Raw genomic sequence first — 21,217 nt, forward strand, 5'->3', positions numbered from 1 at the left:
TCCAGCCTGGGTTTCCCATGGTGAAGGTGGCGGCCCCATTCAGCTCTACCCTGGTACCCTCCACTCACATCGTTCCTTAGAAGGATCCACCACCTCTCTAAGAACATCTAGAATGTCCTCCCGTCCCTCCCAGCATGCTGTGTTCTTGGTATACCCTACCATGCTTGGACTCTTACACACCGAGTTTGTTGAATGGCCGTTGGAGACCCTGACGGCCATGGGCACACAACAAGTGCTTGCTCATATGAGACAGTGACCACTCTGGGGCTGTTATCACCGCTAATGCCAGTCACTGATGCCTCGGTAGCTCCGTCCTCAGAACTGTCCCCACCTCCTGTCCTTCCTGATGGGGCTTTGTATATCAAAGGCCAAGGGCAGCAAGGGTTTTTCCATAAAGGGCCAGAAAGGAAAAGAAAAAAACTTTCTGCCTTTTGGGAGAATGGCCCCAGGCACCCAGGTCTCAGCCGCAGGGAGGTGGTGTTAGTAAAAGCACGTCTCGGATATCGTGTGGAGTACTGCAAGGGTCTTTTCCTTCTGCTTCACTGAAGTTCAGGTCCAACTGGGCACTTGGAATTTTTATTTGCTAAACCTGGGAGACCTAATTGCAGGCCACAGTCTAGGTCGCATGGTCTCTTTCGTTTTGTTTACAAATCTTTAAAATTGTTAAACAAACATCTTGCCTTAAGGGTGGGCATGATATGCTGGACTTGACCCACAGGGATCCCTGGCTGGAGGCACCCAGTACACAGGCTTGAGCAGAAGAGGACTACACCCTCTCCTGGGCCCAGCTACAACCCCTCCAGCCCCTGCTGACACCTGCTGGTTGGTGAGTGAGGAAACACCATGGGTGTCTCCACTCTTCCCGTGTTCCCAGAGAAACTAAGACTGTGGAGCTCAGGGAGCTCTAGGCTGTCTCAGGTGGGGACCCCAGCAGCAGGGCAGCAAGCAGCGTTCACTTGACCCCCTGCAACTGAACATCAGGATCTGGTACATGGGCAATTCCTGGCTCCCCGGCCTTGATTCAGTTTCTGTGGGTCACCTCTCCCAGCCCACCTGGCACACACTGACTCCCTGGGAGAATCATGCTGCCAAAGGAACAAGCACCTTCCTTTGCCAATTACCAGGCCGAAGAAGGCAGCACTCAAAGGCCATGCCCCGCACAATGCCAATGATGCCATCCTGGAACAGGCGCACACACGGGGGAAGTGAAGAGATTGCAGGATGCCAGGGCTAGAGGGGAGAGTAATAGGGGACTCAAAGGGTGCGCAGGGCAGTGATGGAATTCTGTTCACACACTTGTCCAAGTGACCTGTGCCAAGAGGACCCTCAGTGCAGCCACAGGCCTCCAAGGAGACCATGACGGGTCCCTGAGGATTCCTTAGAGCCAGAGTGCAGCACCCCGTCCAGGGGAAGCGGGCTGCAGGGAAGGCCAGCATGTGGAGGGATGAGGGGATGGGGGATGGGACTCCAGGCCAGACCTGTAACCCTCTCCTCCAGTCTTTCCTGTTCCTCCACATATGCAGATGGAGGCAGCCAGGCTGGGGAGGATGACCCACAACATGAAAGGGTGCAGAGGGCAGGCCAGGGAGGTATGAAATTGGACAGCAGTGGGCCCCAGAGACTGCAGAGGGTTGGGAAATCTTTCCCCTGCCCACTCCCAGCCCACCGGCTCTAAATAGGTGTTTGGATTGCAGGATGGAGGTCTGTGGCTCAGTCGCCTGAGTTAATGGTTTATCTGCTTGCTATAAATAGGCACTGGGCATGGTTCCCTCACCAAGGGCTTGAGGACTGGCCAATCCCCCCACAATCACGGAGAAAGGTGTTCTAAGTGGGGGATGCGATTTCTACCAACCTGTACTGGTGCTCCAGGCCCCCTGGAACCAACCCTTCTCATGGAATGAGGTAGTTGGAAGGAGGAACCCCAACCTCCTCTACGCCCAGAGAAATGAGCCAAGCTCATGCCTCACATCCCGCCCACACCCGAGAGCCGTCTTCCTTCTAGGTGTGCAGGATCCATGGGAGAGAAGCTGTGGCTGACTTGTTCAATGTTCAGTTCCTACCATCTAGAATAGACCTTGGAATGTACTAGACATTTAATAACTATGGGATAGATGGAAGGATAATGGATGGAAGGATAATTGCATGCAAGAGTGGGTGGGTTGCTGTATTGGATAGGTACATGATGGATGGATGGATGGATGGATGGATGGATGATGATTGGATGGATGATGGATGGAAGGGTGGATGGGTGGATGGATGGATGGATGAATGGGTAGATGGATGATGGATGAAAGGGTGGATGGGTAGATGGATGGATGGATGGATGATGGATGGATGGATGTATAGATGATGGATGGATATAGAAGACCATATTATTATGTTTTATGGTCCTGTCTTGCTTACAGGACCCTATGCTCCTTAAAGAAGCTGATTATGTAATGTTCATCATGTGTTATACTGAGTTTGGGGGTCACTGTGGGCTCAGGACCTAACAGTTAAAGGAATAGGGTCCAAATGCCTCTAGTCTATATACAAGGACACCCAAATCCAGAGAAGAATATGACTTTGCTTTACATAGGAAGTCCTCACTGCCACCTCTGTGCCCTTCTTCCCTCCTGAGATTGTTGGGGACAGATCTTAGCTCTTGGATCATCTCTGTTTCCTGGCTGGAGCTGGCGGGACAATTGCTGATGCCCTAACTGCGGCAAAATCTAGAGGCCATCGGGATGCCCAGCCTCTGATCTAAATCCTTAGTATCCCCAAGAACCTTGGGATGAAAGGCAGGTGCCTGCTCTCTAAGTTTGGGTCTGAGCCTCAACTTGACCACCCGTGGATGGAACAGCACCACTCACTAGGTGCTAGCGCAGGTTCCTTCAGCTGCTGAGGCCAGCAGGACTCAGCCAGTGGAGGTGATCACTAGAACTTACCTGGTGTGAGGGGAACCACCTCCCTTAGGCTGTCCTCTGACCTCCACGTGCTCACTGGAACACCCACTCCCCATACACATAATAATTTTTTAAATTAAATTGAAAAGTCAGATCTAGACAAAGCAGAAACTGTCCGTTCTGTCTCATTCCGGCTCACTGTAGGTGAACACCGGTAACTGGAACCTGACAAAATGTGCTTTGGGGTTGGAGGGCCTCACTCAGTTTTCTGGGCACCTGTTTAGTGGCTGTGATTTTCACAGGTGACACTGAAGCTTACCCAGTCTTTTCAAGGACCCAGACACACCAGAGCACCCTGGGGCAGTGGCGGATGGGGGGTAACCCTTCTGTATGCTATTAGCCGATGAAAAAGCTGATTTGGCCTTTAACAAGGCAGAATAAATCTAGGTGGGAAAGCCAAACAGGGAGAAAGAAGGGCAGAATCATGTGAGACAGGAGTCAGAAACCAAGACACAAGACACAAGCAGACAGGTAGAGCCACAGCCACAGGGTAACCCATAAATTAAACGAAATGGGTTAATTTAACTGTAAGAGATATTTAGTAATAAGCCTCAGCAATAGGCCAAAATTTGTAATCAATATAACCTGAGTGATTATTATTATTATCGATTGTATTTTGAGACAGGGATTTTCTGTGTAACAGTTCGTCTTAACTGTCCTGGAAGTAACTCTTGTAGAACAGGCTGGCCTCTAACTCACAGAGATCTGCCTCCCTCTGCCTCCTGAGTGCTGGGATTAAAGTCTTGCACCACCACCTCCCAGCCTAGGGATTATTTCAAAGCTGCTACTGCACGGTGCAGTTCAGAGAAACCTCCGTTTCCAACCCCTCCATGAAATTTGTAAAATGGTTTCAGGATCACCTTAGTCACAGCGGTTGCTCCAGCATGCTTCAGTATCTGGTACAGATTTGTAGCACTGAACAGATGAAGAGGGAGGCCAATGCCTGTAATGTCAGCCCTTGGCAGTAGAGCAGAACGGGATGTTTGAGGTCACCATTAGGCACGTAGGGCCCTCATTGAGCTTCGGAATGGGTCACTAGCCCTGTCTCGAAGAATCAAAAATCAAAATACTTTGAGACATACCAGTCCACAAAAGTTGAATTCATTCTTTATGATTCTCCATTCTCTGTCCTGTCTTCCTCTCTCTCCCCACCCCCACCCCATACTGTGCCTGTGTGTATCTGTGGTTCTTCTTATATGTACATGGATACACTTGTGTCTCTGTGTACACATACATTCCTTTAGTGTATATGTATGCGGAAGCCACAACAAAACCTCAGTGTTTGTTCCTAAGACACATTCACCTTGTTTATTGACACAGGTCACTCGTCTATATCGGGTCTTGGTGATTCTGCTAGGCTGGTGGCATTGACAGTGAGAGCCGGTAACCAGCAGATGGCTGCCTTGCCAGTGGTGGGATTCCAAGCATATGTCACCATTCCTGTTTGCCAACAAAGAGGAGGAAGACAGGAAGTCAGAAATCATGCTTGCCTAGCAAGCAGTGAAGGGACACCTCTTTCTCAAGCTTCCTTTGCTTTTTCAGGGAGGGTTTCTCTGTAAACAGCCCTTGCTATTCTGGAACTCCCTTTGTGAACACGGCCGATCTTGAACTCACAGAGATCCTTCTGCCTCTGTCTCCTGAGTGTGCTTCCTTTGCCTTGGTTTTTGTTTTCCCCAGTTGCTCTGATTTTTTTTTTCTGTCTCTGAATTTCCTGAGGCAGGTCTGTGCTCATGGCTGGATAGCTAAAGTGGGGACATCTAAGCTGAAGGCACCTTCCCAGGCCTCTTTTTTTGTTGCTGCTGTTGTTTTTTGTTTTCTTGAGCTATAAAGGTTTTTCAATATAGTTGGGCTTTACATTCCTTAAGGCCTCCTTTTCATTTGGCCATCCCAGAAACTGGTTTCTTCCCTCCAGTGAGAGCTCTGGGACCATGTGACCTTGAGCACAGAATACCTTCCTAGCTACTTCCTGGACTGCTCACGTCAAGGCAGTCAAGAAGCATCGGGTGTGACCATGCTGCAGACGTGACTTGTCTGTGTGCTTCAGACACAGCTACCAATGAGACATAGGTGCCCTGAAGCATGGGCTGCTACCAGAGTCAATGCCAAAGCTTTGTGGGAAATGGTTTTGAAAAATACCAGCCACGGTGAAATCAAACAGGATTGGGAAATCCTGACTGAGAAATTGTGCTGCAGTATTTCAGTTCACTTGGGATTGGATATCATAGGTGTATATCAACGTGAAGAGGTGGGTCAGTGTCGGGGTCCAGCCCCAACATAAATTATCTCCCTGGGCCAGTGAGGAAGGGTAGGAATAGTCGAGACACAGTTCACGGGGCAATATCAGGAGGGAGTCCCAGGATTCATTCAAATCCTAAAGATCACCCGTGTTTATTTTCCAAACAGCTTTTATATCAAAAGGTAAACTGAGGGGGAAGTTCATTAGCACTCTGTTTTGGGGTAGGGGGACTAAAGTCACTTCCACAAGTACGGTTGCTCTGTCAGGCAGCCTGGATTAACACTTCCCAGGTAATCTCCATAATGGCAAAGCAAGAATCAGAACAATATTAGCATATCCTAATCTTTTGAGGATGGCGACATCCTGTCTGGAAGTCATGTGACCACCATCCCTGTGGCCAGGTATGAGCTGGCTTGTAAGTTTGGCTGCCATACAATGTAGGGCCTGTATAATACTGCCCCACGGGTCAGGATAAAAATCAAGTCAACATTTAATAAAGTGAGGAATTTATTTATTGAATAATGAAATAATAAACAGAGAAATTTCTCTTTTAGGCCTGGGATATGTTCTTAAGAGTAGAACATAGTCCTGATGTGCCAACATCAAGTGAAAAGTGACAGTGGGTTCCATACCACCGTGGCATCGTTGGAAATGCTGCCACACAAAGCTATGAGCTAACATGTTATCCCAGAGAGGGCGCTTACAACAGGTTACCCCGCTGTTCTTCATAGGTTCAAGCGACCCATGATTTTCAGCAGAGTCATCTGAGGAGACAAAAATGAAGTTGAAAGCACAGTTATGCAGGAGCCTTTCGCTAGAATGCTGTGGACAAAAAATCACAGTTATTGCAGGTTGAGAAATAGATCCCGCACATAAGAACAATCATTTATGAAAGATGAAGCCTTCACCCATGTTTCTTTCTATTCCCTTTTCTTCATGCCTCCCAACTTTTATGTGTATCTAGGTTCATATGTGTCTTCTGGAGCACTGCCTGTGTCCACTCCTGTGTGAGTAGGAGGGGTCTCAAGTGTCATACTTACTTTCTGAGACACTCTCCCTGAACCTGTGACTTGTCGGTAACTCTAGACCACCTGTCCAATGATGAAAAGGGGACTTCTCCCTTCTACCTCCATAGAGGTAGGATGAAACGCTCACACTGGCCTTCAAGGCTTTTATGTGGCAGCTGGTTCTGAGCCCACACCCTCACATTTAAAGACCGAGCACTTGGTGGAGTGAGTTATTCCTGTCACTAGGAGGGCAATATCATGGCTACATTCTCATCTTATGATAGCTCTCAGGAGCCTAATGTTGTCAACAGAACAAATGAATAATTGACCCTGTGTGTAGTCAATCCCCTGTTGGAGCTCTGTATGGGAAGCAAGAAAAGCTTATGGTTGAATATGTTCACGAGTGCCTGCAAGGTAAGGAAGACCAAAGGTTATTATCCATTTCCTGCCATGGTGAGCAGCCTAGGGATCAGGAAGTTTGGCCAAAAAAGAAAACAAAACAAACCACATGGTTTCTTGACTTGTGTGAAGATGAGCAATGTGGATTTGCTGTCTGAAAGGGGCAGAGAAGCGACCACACGCGTTCCTGAGGTAAGACCGAAGGGCAGATGAGGCTGGTGCCTTCAAGTCTTTGAAAGGAAGTGGCCTGGCTTTACTGGATGGTGTCCCTAATGGATTCTGCAACCTTGTCTGTCAGGGACAGATTTCTTTCACATTGTCCCTGGCTAGACAGCCTTTGCTTGGGGAGAGCTGACCAGACATGTGTGTCCCATTCTAACCTTCCATGGTGCTCAGCCTGAATTCTCTGGCCACCTGCCCACCTGCCTCCCATTCAGCTTCCCCATGACAGGAGGCAAATCATGATGTCAGAGTCACACAGAGTTTACTAATCCCCCTGCTTTCCAAAGTCTCATGAGAAAACTAAGAAAATCACCCTTTGCTTGCTTAGATGGCTTTCCCAACACAAGGAGCTGATTGGCAGGGCACTCCCTAAACTCCATGGTGCCCTGCACTGGTCCAGGACTTATATTCACATTGACTACTGTGTCTGGTAGTCAGCGGCAGGAAGACACCAACACTGAATGCCCCACCTCTTTCAGCAAGTTGGCAGAGAGGCTGTGGCATGGGTTGGTTGACGGGGGCCACTGTGGTCAGGCTTCCATTGTCACATAAGGCAGACCACTGATGGTTTTGTATGTTGTGTCTTCCAATGAGGATTGAGGGGTGTGCCTGTTATTTGTTCTTTTTTCTGAGACTATCTAGCCCATTCTCACAGTGTGAGGTGGTCACAAACATCCAATTGGGTGCAGAGAGGCAAAAAGGGCTCCTCTAGGTGAGGGGCTCCACAAAAGAAACTTCGTTGTGGATAAAACTGAGTGTAAAGGTCTCTTCTGTCTTCCAAACATCTTTATGGAAGTGCAGGTTTGCAACTTTCAAGAGAGACAGTGGTGTCATCTGCTCTCTGAGAGTGCAAGGAGAACGGAAGAGTGGGGACATCAACAGTCAGAACTCAGGGCAAGGCTACCCAAGAGTTTCCTCTCCCCATCCTGGTTAGTATGTGGCTTAGTTTGAATGAGAATGGCCCCCACGGATGAACATGTTTGGATATGGAACAGGAGGTATGGCCTGGAAGAAGGAAGTGTCAGTAGGGGTCACAGAGCTTTAAGGATTCTAGAACCAAACCCATTCCAAATAACTCTCTCCTCTCTCTCTCTCTCTCTCTCTCTCTCTCTCTCTCTCTCTCTCTCTCTCTGTTGCTTGAGAATCAGTGTCAGCTATCACCTCCAGCTCCAATGCCATGACTGACTGCCTATTGCTAGATTCCCATCAGGATGTTCATGTGCTGTCCCCCTCTGCAACTGTGGACCCCTAAGTAACATGCTTTTTCGCTTAAGTGGCGACAGAGTAGAAACAGCAGGAAAGGGCAAATTCAGTAAGTGAATGCTAGAATAGGTATCTGTCTGCACCAAGTTCCTATCTCAAAGGCCCCAGGGTATCTGGCAAATGATTCATGACACAGGGAGACAAGTGTCAAGCCCTCCTCAGGATGACCTGCTGACCCACTGCACCATCAACACCAGTAGAGTTCGGCACTGTAGGCTGCCACAGAGACTTGTGTGTGCAAGCTGTGCTCAGCAGTGGCCGAGGGAGTAGACTGCTATTTGCTAAGCTGACACAACACCCATATTCAGAAAGACCAATGCCAGCATTCTCAGCAGTCATAAGAAAGCCTGATTCATTGGTGGATTCCATCAAGACCAGGCTTCAGAAACTCATCCTCCATAAAAAGACACTCAGAGAACTCAAACTAATTCATCACTTCAGCGCTTCTCAACTTGTGGGTCTCAACCTCTTTGGGGATCGAATGAACCTTTCACAGGCTCATCTAAGATCAGAAACAGGAGCAAAGGTAACTGTTTTTTGGGGGTCTCCACAACATGAGGAATTGTATTAAAAGGTTGCAGCATTAGGAATATTGAGAACCACTGATCCAAATAATCCCCTCAGAAGAACCCTGGATTCCCTGTCAGCTGGGAAGATCTCGCTGACCCAGAGAGCTGTTCACAACCTGCATGGTGACCATGAGGATTCTGCAGACACCTCACTCAGCAAGAATGTACACAATAACACTGGCTGACACCTTGTAGCTCCATGACAGTGACTGTTGCCCCAATCTAGACCCCGGATGTCATCACTGGACACAAAGCCATCCCAGGATGCTGGCCTTGTCCAGCAGTGATGTTCCACAGCCCTCTCAAGTCCTAGTTACCTTTTCACAGTAGCCAGAAAAGTCCTGTAATTTTAGTCAAAGTGAAAGAATCATTCACTGGGATAAAAATACTACCACAGTTTCTGAACTTCTGGAACATGGGAAGGGCAGCATGGACCCTGGTGGCAGGAGGCAGTGAAGAAAAGAATGCAGATTCTTCCAGATCAGCCTGAGGTTGGTTAGAGCAGAAAGAGGAGGAGGATCGTGGGAAGGGGTTGGTTTGAACCCCCTGGGGAGGCATGGTCTTCCGCTCCTGGGAACCCATGCCCTGCATCTCATATGTCTCTTCTTCAGGGAGTTTCTCCCGATCAGCCCGCCCAAGGTCCCTGTCCCTGCCCTACATTCTCATCTCTTTCTTCTCAGCTGCCTGGCTGGAACTGGAATTTCCTATGGGCAGACTCCTCTCCTTCCCTAGTGTCATGCCCTGTCCCCCTCACTGTCTTACTGATTTTCTTCTCTCTTGCCTTGTCCCACACACCTCTCTCCTCCTCTCTGCCCTGTCCATGGACTTCTTTACAGCTGGTCATCGATAAGGATCTTCAAAAATTAGGGGACGACTTGGTGATGACCCCATGTTGTGTGGAACATGAAGCTGCATAATGTGGATTGCAGAAGTTGGAAGGCTGGCTCTTTAAAATGGGGTGGCCCTGTGTCCGACTTTTCTGTCCAGCCATAGTGCTGGGACGACAAGTATCAGCTTACCTTAAGGGAGCTAACAGCTCCCACTGCAGGGAGAGGAGGGGTACAGAGCTTGTCCTTATGAGTCACAGCATGTGTCACTGGGCGTGATGATTTCGGGTACAATGCTCTATAATGTTCTGGCCTGGCCCCCTCTTGTGGCTGGTAGGCCACACCAGGCCGAACGAGACCCATGGTTTAAGAACCATGGCCCCAGGCCTGTTCTTCAGACCTTGAAAGAAGACACAAGCAAAGGACTCTGTTAGTGACTCAGACACAGGCAGGACTCACCACTGGGCTAGCCTCTTGTCCCACAGCACTCTACATGATTCCTCTTGCCTAACCTGATCTCCCTTCCCCAAGCCCAAACCCCTCTCCTTCCCTCCACTGCCCCTGGTTGCATCCTCTGCTTGTCTGCTTCAGGCTCAACTTTCCCAGAATCCATATAAAGGGGCAGAATGGGAAAGCTCCTTCTAGGGTCACAGACATTAGGGTTCTTGTCCTCTAAATGGTGCCGCGTATCCACGGCAAAAGCAAAGATGAAATACACAAGAAGTCACTGGGCTTGTCTACCCGGTCTCACTGGGACTCCATTTCCCACCTCTCCCAGTCCCTCACCTGGGGGTTGGGGCTTCTTCCGTTGGGGTGAGGAGACAACAGAAGAAACAGCAGCAGAGACGGCGGATTTGCCTCCTCACCCGTTTGAGGCGCCATCTCCTCCTCCTGTCTGGGTTCTGGTTTTCCTCACCATGCAAGTTGTCTTCATTTGGGCTGGGCAGAATGCCCTCAGTATCTTCACATGCTTCCCTGTGGCTCAGGGGAGTGTTCAGGGACTCCTCACTCTCCCAGGGGGGGCCAGGGATAATGATGACTTCAGGGTACAGACAGGGAGGCACAGGACCACCAGAGCTTATATCAAATTCTGTGCCCTGGCTTGGACCATCACCTACAGTGCCCTCACTCTCCCTGCTGGGGCCAGTGTCCGTGCTGACATTGGTCACTGTATTCTGGCTCTCGGGAGCACAATAACCGGTTTCATAAATGTCTATGGCCTGGCTTGGATCATCACCTACGGTGCCCTCACTCTCCCTGCTGGGGCCAGTGCCCGTGCTGACATTGGTCACTGTATTCTGGCTCTCGGGAGCACAATAACCGGTTTCATAAATGTCTATGGCCTGGCTTGGATCATCACCTACGGTGCCCTCACTCTCCCTGCTGGGGCCAGTGCCCGTGCTGACATTGGGCACTGTATTCTGGCTCTCGGGAGCACAATAACCGGTTTCATAAATATCTATGGCCTGGCTTTGATCATCACCTACGGTGCCCTCACTCTCCCTGCTGGGGCCAGTGCCCGTGCTGACATTGGGCACTGTATTCTGGCTCTCGGGAGCACAATAACCGGTTTCATAAATGTCTATGGCCTGGCTTGGATCATCACCTACGGTGCCCTCACTCTCGCTGCTGGGGCCAGTGTCCGTGCTGACATTGGTCACTGTATTCTGGCTCTCGGGAGCACAATAACCGGTTTCATAAATGTCTATGGCCTGGCTTGGATCATCACCTACGGTGCCCTCACTCTCCCTGCTGGGGCCAGTGCCCGTGCTGATATTGGGCACTGTATTCTGGCTCTCGGGAGCACAATAACCGGTTTTGTCAATGTCTATGGCCTGGCTTGGGCCATGGCCTATGGTGCCCTCACTCTCCCTGCTGGGGCCAGTGCCCGTGCTGACATTGGGCACTGTATTCTCACTCTCGGGAGCACAATAACCGGTTTTGTCAATGTCTATGGCCTGGCTTGGGCCATGGCCTATGGTGCCCTCACTCTCCCTGCTGGGGCCAGTGCCCATGCTGACATTGGTCACTGTATTCTGGCTCTCGGGAGCACAATAACCGGTTTCATAAATGTCTATGGCCTGGCTTGGGCCATGGACTATGGTGCCCTCACTCTCCCTGCTGGGGCCAGTGCCCGTGCTGACATTGGGCACTGTATTCTGGCTCTCAGGAGCACAATAACCGGTTTTGTCAATGTCTATGGCCTGGCTTGGGCCATGGCCTATGGTGCCCTCACTCTCCCTGCTGGGGCCAGTGCCCATGCTGACATTGGGCACTGTATTCTGGCTCTCAGGAGCACAATAACCAGTTTTGTCAATGTCTATGGCCTGGCTTGGGCCATGGCCTATGGTGCCCTCACTCTCCCTGCTGGGGCCAGTGCCCGTGCTGACAATGGGCACTGTATTCTGGCTCTCGGGAGCACAATAACCGGTTTCATAAATGTCTATGCCCTGGCTTGGGCCATGGCCTGTCTTGGAGTCAGTATCCCTGCTGGGGCCAGTGCCCATGCTGACCTCAGGGACTAATCCCTGGCTGAGGGGAGCACCAATGGTGTCTTCAATTACTTTGCTTTGGCTTGGGCTAGGGCCCATATTTTCTTCAGGGTCTTCCCTCTGGTGCAGGGCACAGAGCAGATGGAGGCCTGACTGGATGGTGATGCTGCCCTTCTCCTGGATCTCAGCCTCTCCGCTGTCATCCTCCATGTCTAAATCCTCTACGCAGGAGAAGTAGTCCTCCTCTAACTCACTGTCAAGGACAGTTTCATATGATGACGTACTTTCCGTCTCCTCAGAATAAATCTGTGGGGCCGAAAAACCCGGCCAGCTCTTATGCCACAGGTTTTCCGTTTTCTCCTCCTCCATGGCCCCCACCCTGACAGGTGGGGGCTGGGACCACCACAAGATTCTAGAAGGTAAAAGACAAAACCAGGTCTAGAAGAGAAGTTTATGGCTCTCAATGTCTACATCATGAAAATCATCAAAAAATTAGCTATCTCAAACCTCCTTATGATACATATTGGGGTCAGAGGTTAAAAAGAAAATAAACGCCAACCCAAACCCCAAAGCAGTTATGAGAAAGCATGAGAAACCTCAGAGATGAAATAAGTGGTCTCTTAGAGTCAGAATCAAAGGCCAAAGAAACAAAGATCAAAGCAAAGATCTGGTGATTTGAAAGGATGAAGTCTGAGAAACCCTTGACCTGCGTCACCCAGAGAGAAGATTCAAATTCTTGAAATGTGAGACAAGACATGAGGAATGAAAGGACAAGCAGGACCTAGGGAGCCCTGCGTGTGTGATGTGAACTGACTGCAGAGTTGATATCCCTGTAAGCAAGAGATTTCTTGAGTCATAAAAGAGACACTCACATTGATAAGATGTTATCAAACCTACATAGCACTTGCTGCCTTCCAGATACTCCACCCTGGGCGTGAAGATCAAGTCTGGATGTTACAAAACATACAATATAATCAATTTAGGGATGACATGGAAAGAGAAACACAACTTCTGCTAGCAAGGACATCCCAGGACCAACAGAGTGCATGATGGGTCTTTCCGTATAGCGGAGACCAGTGTTCGTCAGGTAGCTTCAAAAAGATACTAGGAAAGATCATTGCAAACACAGTCTTGAAAAACAGTATAACCCTGAGGCTTAGCCCATAACAACAACAACAACCACAAGACACACACACACACAGGCTTGAGTATACTCCGATGTTCTTGAGGAATATCCACTTGTACATCTGTTATCAGATTCCTTGCTTCTTCACACAAGTTCAAACAATACATGACAGCTAGGATGTTTCCTGTTCACAGAGAGTTCAACGGGAATCCTAGGACAGTTCTATGGGGAAACTAGCAAGCATGTAAGGAGATCAAGTGAAGAGGTCCACACTTGGCCACAAAACATCAACTTTTGTCATTCTCTGAAGAAGAAATAGACATGAGCTTCGCACTGCAATGCCCTCCCCCTTCCAGTTCCAGAGAAATGGTGACTAGAGCTATGGATCAGTAGCTCGAACTTTAATTGAAATGGGGAACTTTGGGGCACACACAAGGGGCAGCTGTAATGTCACAGGCAGATGAAAATGATCCCAGGTCACTGTTTATATCTATAGAAGTGTTACAAAGGATTTTTTATTTCATACAGATATCGTTTAAAATAAGAAAAATGAAACCAAAGTAAAACATGGCAAAAAATTTAAATGGAACAATTAAATGAAATGAACACATAAGCAGAAATCTGTGCCTCAACAAAAAGCATTGAGTGTATGTATCAAAAAGAACAACTGAACACAAAATCCAGCCAACAAAGAGGAAATCTCCCAATGTCAAGGTCCAAGACATTAGGAGATTCCAGTTTATCAGGTCAAGTGTAGAAGTCCGGTGCTCTCTATCCAACAAGAGTTTCTCTGCAGCATCAAGACAAACCGCAGTCGGCTGCAGGGCCTTATAGGAAGAGATTTCAATAACTTCTCACAAAGGCTTTTTGTGATATCACAGTAAGGAATGGACCAGTAACAGCAAAGAGACCAAAAGGTGATTCTCTACCCTGCTCCAGGGACTGCATAACTTTTGTCAAGGCTATGAGCAAATCCCCCAACAAGATACATCTTACATGACAAAGGGTAACCCTCCTCTTAGGCTCTCAGGGGACAGGGAGGGATGGCAGATGAGGAGCTGGGGACTTGGGAAGATACGTCTGAAGCAGTTGGGTACATGCCTTTGGCAGGTCCATGGTGCATCCAGTCACCCAATTTCTCCTGAGGCCCTGGGCTTTTATGATTTCTCCAAACTGCACCTCCTGCTAGAACCCAGGCATTCAGACATGTGAGAAGGTGTGAGACCATTCCTATCAAACCTGAGCAGGACACTTTGACTTTAAGAACATAGTAAGCAGGTAACATGGTAACAAGGTAACAAGTGCCATAGTAACAAGGTGAACAGACTCAGCAACTCTGTGCTGACCTTTGCTAGGGACACGGGTATGGACTAGTTAGAGAATGAACCCATGGTCTGTCCCAACGCCCTTTGCACTAGGATACTAAAGTTCTCTAAGTATTCTGACGACTACAGACATTGTCTCCACACTTCACATATTCCATTCCTTTGTCGAAAACTCATATAGATGCTCATCTAAAGGATGCCAGCCCTCCCCGACACTGGGATGCTGTAATGAAATGGACTGTACCTCATGGTACACATGACAGTTTTTGGTCGTTTTTGCAGGGCGTTGGGGTGCAACATAGCAAGTGTGGAAGATAGTTACCAGGGTGGATGAGCATTTAAGTGCTTCAAAGGATTTATGAGATAATAGAGGGCACAGGTAGATGTGATAAACATCTACATGGTGATGAAATAGATGGCTTTTACAGCTTGTCCATACTAATAAACTTTGAAAACCAGAAAAAATATATTTAAAAATATCAAGGAACCATGTTTAAGAATAGAAATATGGGACTAGTCAGAAGAAACTGAATGAAAAGCACAAATTAAGACAAGAACCACCTCAGAGACAAAAATCAAAACCAACAACCTGGGAAGCAAACTCACTGTTTGGATGTCAAAGCAAATGAACAGCGTCTGTTTTCGTAGATCAGTAATATCAAGGTTTATGTTAATCAAAGTCTGAGCTCAACAACTCTGCAAACAACCTAGCTACAGCTTCTCTGCAGAGTGAGAAGCCCCAGCCAGGGCCTCATGTGGGCAGAGTCTGCAACTCCTCACAATGGCTCCAGTGAGGTCATAGGAGGAAATGAACCAATCACAGCTATTCACAACCAAGAAAAAAAAAACCTTCACCTTCTGTCTCCTAAAACTGCATTGGTTTTCTCATTGTCATGACCAATTCCCTGAGAAACAGCAACATTTGTTCCATGGGTTGTGCTGTGTCTCAGACTCTCAAAGGACAGGGAATCCATGTCTGGGGACTTGGGAAGATGGGTCTGAAGCAGCTGCTTACACGCCTTTGTCATGTCCTGTTGCCTCTAATGACTCAATTCCCCCTTCTGGGTTCCATCACCATGGGGCATTACAATGTCCTGAACAGCACCCCCAGTTAGAGACTGGAAATCCAGAGAATTGAGATGCTGTGAAACCTCTCCCTCACAACCTTGAGGACATTCGGACTTTAATAACAGCAGCAGTAACAACAAGAGTGGACTCAGCCGGCTTTGGGCTAGCCTGGGTTAGAGACAGGCTATGGACTAGATAGGGAACACGCAGGTTTCTTTAAAGTCCTTTGCACTCAGACCCTCAAATTCCCTGATGACTCCAACTACTGCAGCCTCTTCCTCTCCACCCTCAGGACACTCAGCTTCTTTCCCTTAAACTCGTAGTTATGGGCACCGAAAGGATGATGGCCTGTCTGTGACACGAGGAAACTGTCGTCCCTCAAGACATTCCAGAGCGTGTTCTGTTTAGTGAGTGGCATGGTGGGCAGGAGAAGAGTCTTAACATGGTAAGGGGATTTATAACCACAGGGAAATGCCGGGGGAAATAACAAGGCAGGTGGGTATGCTCCAAGTGCACGACCAAATCAAATCCCTTATCTTTTACAGCTAACTTAACAAAAGTTAAGGTAAAGAAATAAACCAATGTATGAAATGTCAAAGATGAATGTGTAGAGAATAACAGAAAATGGTTGATGATGAAATAAACTGAAGCAAGGCATAAACTAAACCTAAACCAAGTCAGTCAAAATTCAGGCACAAACCCGACCCCACTGGAAGCACACTCACGATATTCAGGTCAGTGGTGATCACAGATGTTCAGACGCACACTAAAAATCAAAATCTATAAAAATCACAGTCTACAGTCAAGTCCTCTGGAGCTAGCTAGCCAATGGTTTCACCGCAGCCTAAGAACAAAGTCTAGGCCCAGCTGGTGCCTAATATAGGCAGGCCTCTCTCATACATCACAATGGTTCCTTGTGAGGTCATGGAGCCATGCACCAATCACAGTTGACCAGAAGCCAGCATAGCTTTAGAGTTCTTTGCTCATGGCTCCTCCCACATCAATACCAAGATTCAGTGTAAGGGAGGTAGAGGTTATTTGGCTCAGCCTTGCAGAGGATCAGACCAGCATGGTGGTGGGCTCAGCTGGTGGCACTGGCAGCAGGGCCTCGGGCGAGGGCTTTCACTGCATAGACATCTCCTCACCCTTGAGCCTATTGAAATATCCTTGCCATCTAGGCCACTCCTGAAATTCTTTTCAGTGTCAAAACCACAAATCCCGGTTTCTCCTGAGTCAAGATCCCTAAAATCTTAAACTGATGAGGTTGATAGTTCGAAGTTAGTCTTCTGTCACGTCAATGACTGACATTTCTGGGGCCTTATGCCAAATCAGCAGGGCAGAGAGCTGGCTGTGTTGCCTGGTGGCCTAGGTTTACCTTCTGCATCATTCCTATATAGAATGAGAAATATATAATAAGCAGATCATGTGACTGCTTGATACTTATCTTTTCTACAAGCTGGGAGCTTTACTCTCTAACTTGTATCACACTCCAGGTATCCCGGACTCTGACCATACAGCCTCATCCCATCAGCTAAGCAGGGTTGGGCGCCAGGCATGTTGGCACACGTGGTAATCTTACCATATGGGGGTGAAGGCAGGAGGATCAGAAGTTTAAGGTCATCCCTAGACTATTAAGAACAACACGAGCTCCATGAGACCCTTTCTAAAAAAGGAAATGAAAACATTTTAATACATTCTCATAGCTTTGGATTCAGCAATGCTTTCTTATCCCAGCAGCATAGGCACACACCAGGTGAGAGAAGGCTGTTAAGGGAGAACCCGGAACAGACAGACCTGGGCGCTCACAGGGGAAGAAGAGCAGCAGCTTATGTTCAAAAACTCAGAAGGTGGAAGATAGACCCCTTGTTGTAACTCTGAGTCATGGAAAAAGGTCAACATCGACTCTGCTCCCCACCAAATGGGAGGGTTCAGGGTTTTATGTAGCCCAGGCTGGTGTCAGATTTACTATGTAGACAAAAATAGCCTGGAACCTTTGATCCTCCTGCCTTTGTCTCCCAACTCCTTGAACTGCAGGCACGATTCCATGCCTGGCACTGCCTTCAAAATTCTCTTCATTATTATTTTTAGTACTTTTTGTGTGTGTTCCTAGTGTATGTGTGTATGTTCCTATGTGTATGTGTGTTCCTATGTGCATGGGTGTTTGTTCCTACGTGTATGTGTGTGTTCCTATGTATATGTGTGTGTGAGTTCCTATGTGTGTATGTATTCGCAGCATGTGGCTATCAGAAGTACTTGCTATATATCATATCCAAAGCAGGCACTAAACTCATAGGAATCCTCCTGCCTCTACCTCCTCTGTGCTGCTGGTATTCCAGGTGTACTTCCCTATACCTGGTTTAATTTACTCTGCATTATGAAAAAAATAGTTTACTTAGTTTGTGTGAACAAAAATGTCTGAAAAGATGCTGTCTGGCTGTGAACAACAACAACAAAGCTCCTGGAAAGAGTCTGTGTTGTGTCTGAAGAGACAGACAGTCTAGGCAGAATTTCAATACTGTGCAGAGGTTTGAATTTGATAGGTCCAGCGACTAATTACTTTACCTTGTGCTAGTTCTAGCTCCTTGCCGCACTCAGTTCCTGAGTTTCTTCCTGTCTTCCTTCCCTCTTTTTTTTTTTTTTTTTTTTTTTTTGACATTTCAACACACACAGGGTTTGGTTGTCTAGTTTGGGCTGTCATGGAATTCACTCTGTAGACCAGGCTGGACTGGAACTCTGTAGATCCACCTTCCTCTGCTTCCTGGATGCTCGGATTAAAGGTGTCTGCCGCCACCACCCAACTGTCACTCTATCAAAACTAGTAACTCATGATAATAAACACCTCCTTGAAGCTATTAACTTAGCGGAACATTAGCTTCTCAAAACGGAGAGCTCTAAGAATGTCATCAGATCACCTGTTCGCCTGTAGAATAGCGCTCCCCACTTCTCGATGTACCTGCCGCTCTGGTGTGCCCACAAATGTATGGTAAAGTTGCCTCGACTTACGACTGTCTTTGTTGTGTAAAACTGCGCAAATCCTGTGAAAGGCTTCCACATTGGAACATGGAATTTTGGGGTAACCTAAATTTGTGTTCCTGGGGCGTGCTTACTCTAAATGACTCCAGAATAAACCATCTCTTATTCCCTTTAGGATGAGAGCTGAGGTGCTAATGTTGGCATTTCTTTATACCTGGGAGATCGATAACACAAGGCGTCCTCAGCCACCAAATCTTCATAGAAACATCGGGAACCCCATGTTCAACACAGTAATGTGGTGTGTTGGTTTTTTCCTGTTGCTGAGACAACAGTGACTTGAGGGGGTTGGAGGGTAGAGTCTGCTGTGGCCGTGGGAGCTGAAGGCGGCCTCTCACATGGCATTCACAGTCAGGAAGCAGAGAGCCTCTCCAGATGGAGCTTTAGCCCCCGCTCCTATATTTTGGTTTGGAAACAAGGTCTCATGAAGCTTCACTGGCTTCACACTGTTAGTAGCCACGCAGAGCTGCACCTTCAAGGGTGGTCGCTGTGTCAATGACAGGTGATCTTTTATTTCCAGATAAAGCTTTGCAGCACACACTGGGCATGTGCAGGAATGCGCCCTCCCCATAGGAACAAGTGTGGCCTTCCTATAAATTCATACCTGTTCTTTGGTTTGAGAGAGCCCGGCTGTAGAGACGATGCCTCGCTTCTCCTTCCTGCTGCAGCTGATAAGTCCTTCTTCCCTCGCTTCTGTCTTGGCGTCTTCATTTTGGCTTTGCACTGGTCAAGAGGAGAATCCACTGAGATCCATCAGTCACTGGCCTGTAACCTCTCACAGAAGAATATGCTCACATCTTCCTCTATGTCAGAATGTATTGAATAACACTAAAGCTGTAAGGCTGAGCAGTTTTAATGATGGCAGTTAGTATAAGTCTGCCTATCTTAGCAGTTTGGCCGAGGCAAATTTTGGTTCTTGATTCCAAACCTTTTTGTTTCTTTTTATTTATTTACTTTGAGACAGAGTCTCTCAATGCAGCCCTGGCTATTGTGGAACTAGCTATGTGGACCAGGCTGGACTCAAACTCACAGAGTTCTGCTTGCCACTGGCACCCAACTGTTGGGATTAAAGGTGTGCATCCCACTACCCGGCTTTATTTCCATTTGAAATGCTAATATTAATTCACATCAGACATCACACTGTAAATGTGGCTGCATATCTCTCCACAAACATGCAGGTTAAGGAAAGAAAGCCACTGCAGAGCGCAAGGGTTTCAACAGTGTGCTGGGAACGTGATCCACAGAGATAAGGAACGAGGCCCATATCAGGAAGGAATACGGTGTTACTGCTCCTGGAATCAGGTTTGAGAATGAAGATGCAGAATTCATCTGTGAGATGAAAAGTCTGAACCAAGTCCACAGCAAGAAATGGGTCAGGAGCATGGAACGGTAGTGGGTCAGGTCCAGGTCCATCAAGTAAGCTCTATCAGTAGTGAGGGAAAGAGCAGAACAGCGGTCCCCAGTCCTTGCACACACAGCATCAGATGGTAGGGTGGTGTGCAGTCATGCCATGGCAGCGTTTTTGTTTGCTGTCAAAGGGTTTTACTGTTTTGAGTCACGAGGAATCAAAGTTTTCACACATGCCAGGCGAGGATTCCACCACTAAGCTGTGCCCCCTCCTGCCACTGCAGTGTGAGGGGACAGCATTTTATGAAGCCCATGTGAGGGAGTTGTGCCCTTTCCACAACCTGGAGTGTCTGGTATGTCCTTGGGCCTGATCTACTTGATATAATTTAAATGCAGCCATGTTGTGTGGGTCTCTGCAAACACCACAGGCAGCAGGGTAACAGTCCAATGGTGGTTCAAACTTCAAGTTTGATGCCAAGTAGTTTATTTAAGGCATTTTTAGGCACAGCACAATTTGGTGAAGTTTCCTGATAATTCACTCAATCTCATGTGCACAGCAAATCTAAAGACGTGACCACATCAAAACTCTGTGTTAAGTACAAATGCCATCTTCTATAAAGATGGGTTCTATAGATTAACTAAGAAAACAAGTTCAATATGAGGGTCTGGGTGTAGTCTCGGCCACATAGGTAGCCCAAAGGTCACCAGGCTGTTAAACACATCTGTTCTCACCTTTCTGGGCAGAAAACCAGTTATAGCCTGTTGTTTTAAGGTCAGTAGAAGTCCATAGTGGCCGGGGGAATCCTGATCTTCCAGCTCAATTGAAGGTTTGCTGTGGCTCCTGGCAGGAGTGCTCCCCAATATCATGCCAACACTTCCAGGCCAGTAAAACTTAAGGTTGTGGGAACAGGAAGGAATTTTTTTTTTCTAGGGAGTCACTAGGGTGTAATGAGTATACATATTGCCTTTTCCATCCTGCCTTGTTTCCTGGACCCATGGATCCTGGCTATGGGAGAAACTGTACCATATACTGGATGCTGATTCAAAGCATACAGCACCTTCTAGAGAACCCTGCCCCTGCCCTCCATGCTGCTGCCATCTAGCTGACACTGGAACTATGTCTTCAAAAGACCATCCCATCTTTCATCAGGTCAGCTCCCTCGGGATAGCAGAGAACAGGGCGAGACCAGGGGATTCTGTGATCATGGGCCCCATGAACTACACTTTCTACCTCCCCTTACCAGCCTACTGTACCTTAAGTCTGGTTATGGGTCTAGAGGCAGCTATTGGTGACCCCGAGGGGCATCAGTATTGTGTTGCCTGACATTTCCTTCACAGCTGGTTTAGAAGACAATGAAGAA

At 47.8% G+C, this 21,217-nt stretch overlaps 1 protein-coding gene across 1 annotated transcript in view; it reads right to left on the bottom strand.

Annotated features, from left to right (window-relative positions):
• LOC130871660 (small G protein signaling modulator 1-like) overlaps positions 1-21,217 on the bottom strand; it is an 89,297-nt gene that overhangs the window by 61,352 nt on the left and 6,728 nt on the right. The window contains exon 4 of the mRNA XM_057765206.1: positions 19,114-19,232. Within this exon, the coding sequence (XP_057621189.1) occupies positions 19,114-19,232 (119 nt within the window). The remainder of the gene's footprint in view (positions 1-19,113; positions 19,233-21,217) is intronic.

The sequence above is a fragment of the Chionomys nivalis genome, chromosome 3 (assembly GCF_950005125.1).
Source record: "Chionomys nivalis chromosome 3, mChiNiv1.1, whole genome shotgun sequence".
In the NCBI taxonomy this organism is placed as follows: Eukaryota; Metazoa; Chordata; class Mammalia; order Rodentia; family Cricetidae; genus Chionomys; species Chionomys nivalis.